Raw genomic sequence first — 7,500 nt, 5'->3', positions numbered from 1 at the left:
CACACACACACACACACACACACACACACACAAGATCATTTTATATGCATGGAGGCTGAAGGCTCTAATCATGACGTCAAATAAAATAAATAAAATATATTTAATCACAGGATTCCTCAAAGATTACAACAGCAACATACAATAAACATATTAAGCAAACATTTTATAAAAAGTAATTGTTAAAGAATTACAACGAGATTTCAGACCTGATTGATTCTTGCTTACGGGATAAATTCTGCAGAGCAGATTTAGCATTCAGACACAGCTCTGTGTTTCTGCAAAATACCTTCATTAAAAGTAAATGTGTAATGACTTTAAGGAAACAAAACATTGATATAAAGAATTAAAGAGAGAAAACAGCTGTTCAAACATTACAGTAATATAACATCATGTGTTATAATGACCTGCGAGGCGATAAGCTGGAAGTGGAACTGATCATCCATGGAGGTTATTATTATATTAGAGTATGACACATGAGATAGTAATGTGATATACTGACCTGCTAACAGATAAGGAGCCCGTATCTCCAGCTGGAAGTTGAACTGGTAATCCATGGAGTTGATCGCCTCCTCCTCCAGCAGCGAGGCCAGGCAGAGAGGGGGGGGTCCGGACTGATCGGGAGGGCTGGAGGCACAGCTGGACCGCTCCCTCCTGATGGACAAATATGTTCAGGGACACAACATCACATGACCTGGCCCATGGACATCTTGGACATGTTGTTATGGGAACACTAATCACATGACCTGGCTCATGCCACCTTGGACATGTTGTCATGGGAACACTAATCACATGACCTGGCCAAGGGACATCTTGGACATGTTGTTATGGGAACACAAAGTCACATGACCTGGCCCATGGACATCTTGGACAGGTTGTTATGGGAACACTAATCACATGACCTGGCTCATGCCACCTTGGACATGTTGTCATGGGAACACTAATCACATGACCTGGCCAAGGGACATCTTGGACATGTTGTTATGGGAACACAAAGTCACATGACCTGGCCCATGAACATCTTGGACATGTTGTTATGGGATCACAAAGTCACATGACCTGGCCCAGGGACATCTTGGACATGTTGTCATGGGAACACTAATCACATGACCTGGCCCAGGGACATCTTGGACATGTTGTCATGAGAACACTAATCACATGACCTGGCTCATGTCACCTTGGACATGTTGTTATGGGAACACAAAGTCACATGACCTGACCCATGAACATCTTGGACATGTTGTCATGGGAACACTAATCACATGACCTGGCCCAGGGACATCTTGGACATGTTGTCATGGGAACACTAATCACATGACCTGGCCCAGGGACATCTTGGACATGTTGTCATGGGAACACTAATCACATGACCTGGCCCAGGGACATCTTGGACATGTTGTCATGGGAACACTAATCACATGACCTGGCCCATGGCCCACCAGACTGGTCAGTGTGTGTCACTGAGGGACTTCATGAGATAAAAAAAAGGCTAAAGTTGAATAAGGAATTTTCCAGAACGTTTAAATGTCACGTCTGTGGTGGGTTCTAATATATATTTGATTAGTGCTCACGTCCTGCAGAAGTTTGGCGACAGGCCCTGCTCCTCGTTGATGCTCCTCTGGACCCGGGGGGTGCAGGCGGGGGGGGAGCGGACCCTGATACCTCCACAGGGCAGAGTGCAGAGCTCAGAGGAGGTGCTGACCAGAACATGCACCGTCTCCAGGGGCGGGATCAGCCCCAGGTGCACCAGCAGCACCGTCCTCTCCAGGTCCTCATCCACCAGCACCTGGCCTGGACCACAGGGAAAACAACACTTCATATCAAACAATACTATATTGGATATACCACATTTAAGATAAGATGGAACTGTATTTATCCCGTGGAGAAAGTCAGGCGTTTATAGCATCAACAGGTCAGAGTTCAAAACAGGATTCACACAGGGTGAAAATAAAGACAACATAGAATACCAATTAAAATAATAATACAGCAAAAAAACATGAACATGTTAATTTATATGAGCATCAAGATATTAAGATATCAAGGTTATGTTGAAATATGTTGATGAGGTGCTTTGTAATGCGAGCTGTTGGTGGGTATAGGACAAACTCACCAACAGCTAGAGACAAAATGTGTGAGCATCTTTCAACCAGAGGGCTGTGTGTGTGTGTGAGTGTGTGTGTGAGTGTGTGTGTGTGTGTGTGTGTGTGTGTGTGTGTGTGTGTGTGTGTGTGTGTGTGTGTGTGTGTGTGTGTGTGTGTGTGTGTGTGTGTGTGTGTGTGTGTGTGTGTGTGTGTGTGTGTGTGTGTGTGTGTGTGTGTGTGTGTGTGTGTGTGTGTGTGTGTGTGTGTGTGTGTGTGTGTGTGTGTGTGTGTGTGTGTGTGTGTGTGTGTGTGTGTGTGTGTGTGTGTGTGTGTGTGTGTGTGTGTGTGTGTGTGTGTGTGTGTGTGTGTGTGTGTGTGTGTGTGTGTGTGTGTGTGTGTGTTTTAGAATTAATGTGCTGCTGATTTGAGAGTAAATGTTATGTATTCTCACCGCTGCCGCTCTGCAGGCCTCCGTTAGTCGTGCAGCCGTCCTGATAGCAGTCGTCGATCTTGGTCTTGTCTTTGATCTGCAGAGTTATAATCTGGCTGCAGATCATCGTCTCGAAGCCCACCACGATGGAGTTCTCCTCAATAGGGTAGAGGAAGATCCCTGAGCAAAGAAACACAGACAAGGGTTCAATTACACATGTTTCAGAGCATTAAGGTTTTTAAGGTTTTAAGCATGAGTTAGCCCTCCTGCTAACAAGCTCACAGTTATTGGTTTTCCTTTGTTTACATTGTGACTTCACTATTGTACATTTCACAATAGTTTGAAACAGGAGCTCACACAGAAGTATGAAACAACCAAATGGCATACGACTTAAGAAAAGTATGATCACTTTTACATTTTGTTCTACCTTTTGTGTTGTAATAAAGTGAACGGTGATGTTGCTTGCCAAGGGGTTACAGATGTACAATAGCATTGTTGCATCAAGTACTTTATTCTGTATTTAATTTGCTGTATTTGACTATATAAAAAATAAAAAGACAAACATTTTGCAAACACACAAATCAGGGTGTTGGATGTACTTCATCAGTTTGTCCTCTAGGGGAACTCACGAGCACATGTAAAACCACACATTTCTATAAAAACTCCTCTTATGGGGACTATTGCTGACACTCACACAGCATGAGGTCTAGACTCTCAGGAGGACATTACAGCATTTCTGAGTGACCAAGCAAAAAGGTCCTCATAAAATGGGATGTTTTTAATAGTTGGTCCTCACAAGTACAGCAAGACAAACGTACTCATGCACACACACACATCCATACAGTGCATCCGGAAAGTATTCATCCCTCTCAAAAAAATTCACATTCTGTTATGTTTCAGCCTTATTTCAAAATGGATTAAATTATTTTTGTTTCTCAACATTCCACACACAATACCCCATAACGACAAAGAGAAAACGTTTTTAAAGAATTTTTTGCAAATGTGTTACATTACATGTCACATGTTAGACACTTTTTTATCCAAAAATAATCAAATGAAATATCAGATGTACAGAAGTATTCACACCCTTTGCTATGACACTGAACATTGAGCTCAAGTGCATCCCGTTTCCACTGATCATCCTTGAGATGTTTCTATAACCTGACTGGAGTCCACCTGGAGTAAATTCAATAGATTGGACGTGACTTGGAAAGGAACACACCTGTCTATATGAGGTCCCACGGACAGTGCATATCAGAGCACAAACCAAGTCATGAGGTCCAAGGAATTGTCTGTAGACCTCAGAGACAGGATTGTATCAAGGCACAGATCTGGGGAAGGGTACAGAAAGATGTCTGGAGCATTGAAGGTCCCAACGAGCAAAGTGGTCTCCATCATTTGCAAATGGAAGATGTTTGAAACCACCACGGCTCTTCCTAAAGCTGGCCCCCCAAACCAAACTGAGCATCGGGGGAGAAGGGCCTTAGTCAGAGAGGTGACCAAGAAGCTGATGGTCACTCTGAGAGAGCTCCAGGGTTCCTCTGTGGAGATGGGAGAACCTTCTAGAAGAACAACCATCTCTGCAGCACTCCACCAATCAGGCTTTTAATGTAGGGTGGCCAGAAGGAAGCCACTCCTCAGCAAAAGACACATGAAAGCCCCCAAGGAGCAAGGAACCGCTCATCACCTGGCCAACAGCATCCCTCCATTGAAGCATGGTGGAGGCAGCATCATGTCTGGAGGAACCCAGGCACCGCTCATTAGCTGGCCAGCAGCATCCCTCCAGTGAAGCATGGTAGAGGCAGCATCATGTCTGAAGGAACCCAGGCACCGCTCATTAGCTGGCCAGCAGCATCCCTCCAGTGAAGCATGGTGGAGGCAGCATCATGTCTGGAGGAACCCAGGCACCGCTCATCAACTGGCCAACAGCATCCCTCCAGTGAAGCATGGTGGAGGCAGCATCAGGCTGTGGGAGGTTCTTCAGCAGCAGGAACTGGGAGGTCAGGATCAAGGGAAAGATGAGTGCAGCGATGTACAGGGAGAACCTTGATGAAAACCTGCTCCGGAGCGCTCTGGACCTCAGACTGGGGCGAAGGTCCACCTTTCAACAGGACAACGACCCTAAGCACACAGCCACGATAACAGAGGAGTGGCTTCAGGACAAGTCTGTGAATGTCCTTGAGTGGCCCAGCCAGAGCCCAGACTTGAACCGGATTGAATATATCTTTGGAGAGATCTGAAAATGGCTGTGCACCGACGCTCCCCATCCAAGCTGATGGAGCCTGAGACGATCTGCAGAGAAGAATGGGAGAAGCTTCCCAAAGATAGGTGTGCCAAGCGTGTAGCATCATACTCAAGAAGACTTGAGGCTCTAATAGCTGCCAAAGGTGCTTCAACAACGTACTGAGTAAAGGGTGTGAATACTTATGCACATGTGATATTTGAGTGTTTTATTTTTAATTCCATTTAAAAAATGATTTTAAAACGTTGTTCACTTTATCATTATGGGGTATTGTGTGTAGAATGTTTAGAAAACAAATTCATTTAATCCCAATTAAAATAAGGCTGTAACATACAAGGTGAAGGGGTATGAATACTTTCCGGATGCACTGTATACTAACGGCCCGTCCACACTACAGCTTCAAAAAAAGCTTGCCGGCGCGCGTGTCTGAAGCTCGACCAACAACCAATCACATGAATCTCCCGCTCCTGACACACAAGCAGCGGTTTGATTGGCTAGAGCTTGTACTGGCTTATGATTTGATTGGCTGACGCTTCCACCGAAAGCTTCAGAAGCTTCAAAAGTTGAACATTGCTCAACTTTTGCAGCCTGAAACGCCAGGAAAGCTCCGCTCTGCTACCCACAATTCAGTTCGGCGAAAAGCGAGGCAATGTGACGTCACCCCATTCAAAGTGAATGGGCAGACGCGTTGGAAACCGTTTTTGAAGCTGTTGAAGCTGTAGTGTGGACGGGCCGTAACACACACACCCTCTATAGCGTGGTCCTCGATGTTCTCGTAGGTCATGGAGGCCGTCATGGCGAGCGTATAGCCTCGGACACAGGAAGTGATGTCGCAGACGCTGAGCGGCAGAGCGCCTCGACTCTCCTTGTTGATCAGACCCGGCATGCTGTAAACAAACAGAAAAATATTATTCCATTATAATCATAATGACACAAAAATAGCACCTATCCTCTCCAAATAGAAGCATGTTTCCATGTAGAACAGCTGAGGTTCTCTCCTCAGACCTGAGAGAACCACAGCTGTGATGTAGAACAGCTGATGGTCTACCTGAGAGAACCACAGCTGTGATGTAGAACAGCTGATGTTCTACCTGAGAGAACCACAGCTGTGATATAATAATAATAGCTAGGATTTATATAGTGCCTTTCATGAGACCCAATGTCGCTTTACAAGGAGAACAGGAGTAGAAACAAACAAAACAAAAGGCAGTCAGACAAAACAACAAACACATTAGGGGCCGAAGGCGCTGTAAAATAGCCGCCCACTGCTCCTAGCACTGGACTCCTGGTACGGATCTCCGCAGGGAGAGCGTTCCAGAGGGTGGGGGGGTTGCCAAAATGAAGGCTCTGTCCCCGAAGGCTCGCAGGCTGGTGCGGGAGGTGGTGAGCAGGCCAGAGTCTGAAGACCGCAGGTTCCGGGGTGGGGCATGTGGGCGGAGGAGGTTTGATAAGTACTGGGGGGCATGGAAGAACTTGTAGGTGAAGAGGAGGACTTTGTAAGTTCTGCGGGACTTGCCCGGCAGCCAGTGGAGGTGGATGAGGGTGGGAGTGATGTGCTGCCACGGCTTTGTATGTGTGAGTACCCTAGCAGCACAGTTTTGAAGATACTGGAGCCTGTCCAGGGCTTTGTTCGCGACCCCAAACAGGAGACCATTGCAGTAGTCCAAACGGGGGGGGGGTGACGAAAGCATGGACTAGGGTTTCTGCAACCGACTCCGAGAGTGACGGTCGGAGTCGTTTCTTAGATGGAAAAAGGAGGATTTGGTGACAGACTTGATGTGGGAGTGGAAGGAGAGGGTGGAGTCAAAGATGACACCCAGGTTGCGGGCTTCAGGAGATGGGGAGATGGAGCAGCCGTCAACCTCAAGGATGAAGTCACTAACCTTCTGGAGCAGCACCTTGGGTGCCACAACCATGAGCTCTGTTTTCCTGCTGTTGAGTTTGAGATAGTTGGACGACATCCAGGTTTTGATGTCATGCAGGCAGTTGACGAGAGACTGAGGGGGGAGCTGGGAGGGTGGAGTAGTGCTGAGATACAGTTGGGTATCATCAGCGTAGCAGTGGCAGTTGAGTCCATGATGGCGGATGATCTGGCCGAGGGGGAGCATGTAAATGGTGAACAGGAGGGGGCCAAGCACAGAGCCCTGGGGTACACCGTGGTGGACTGGGGCCGGGGGGGGAATTTGAGCCATTAATAAACCCTGTTTTTCAGGTTTCAGGCTCGAAAATGACATTCCCAGAACAAATGACCATATCTTCCCTTCTAAAAGGGTTAAATTAATAATATTTTTTCTCAAAGTAATGATAAACATGTCAGTTGAATGTAGAACAGTCAGATTCAATATAGATGTTTTTTATTTTAAAGAAAATTCAGATTGAACATGGTAAAAAACTGTAAATTATAGTGTCCGTCCAAAAGATATTTTATACTTATAGTGAAAACTAACCTTGGATGATGGGTTAGTAGACTAAAAGCTTTAGAAATCCAAAGTACAACATATAATAAGTACCCTGTATCAAGAATGATGCAAAACAAGTGACATTTGACATTTTTAGACAGATTTAGCAAAAAGAAAACCTCTCTGGGGCCATTTGGGTGGATTTTTCATATCTCTGGCCCCCCCTGCTGGATTTTAACATGTGACATCTCTTTCTAACCGTCAGAGCCAATGGAATCGAGGGGAACTCCCACATAGTCCTTATTTGGTCATGTGTGTGTGTTAGGCTGCTGCATTGCCAAGACCGGAAGC

At 46.0% G+C, this 7,500-nt stretch overlaps 1 protein-coding gene across 1 annotated transcript in view; it reads right to left on the bottom strand.

Annotated features, from left to right (window-relative positions):
* vwa5b1 (von Willebrand factor A domain containing 5B1) overlaps positions 1 to 7,500 on the bottom strand; it is a 56,590-nt gene that overhangs the window by 46,779 nt on the left and 2,311 nt on the right. The window contains exons 2-5 of the mRNA XM_079677913.1: positions 5,498 to 5,637; positions 2,530 to 2,688; positions 1,569 to 1,788; positions 500 to 651 (exon numbers count right to left, since the gene is read on the bottom strand). Of these exons, the coding sequence (XP_079534039.1) occupies positions 500 to 651; positions 1,569 to 1,788; positions 2,530 to 2,688; positions 5,498 to 5,636 (670 nt within the window). The 5' untranslated portion in view covers position 5,637. The remainder of the gene's footprint in view (positions 1 to 499; positions 652 to 1,568; positions 1,789 to 2,529; positions 2,689 to 5,497; positions 5,638 to 7,500) is intronic.

This window comes from Notothenia rossii (genome assembly GCF_949606895.1).
Source record: "Notothenia rossii genome assembly, chromosome: 4".
NCBI classification, from domain to species: Eukaryota; Metazoa; Chordata; class Actinopteri; order Perciformes; family Nototheniidae; genus Notothenia; species Notothenia rossii.
Note: the sequence above shows the minus strand (reverse complement) of the source record. Positions and strands in the feature narration are given on the sequence as shown.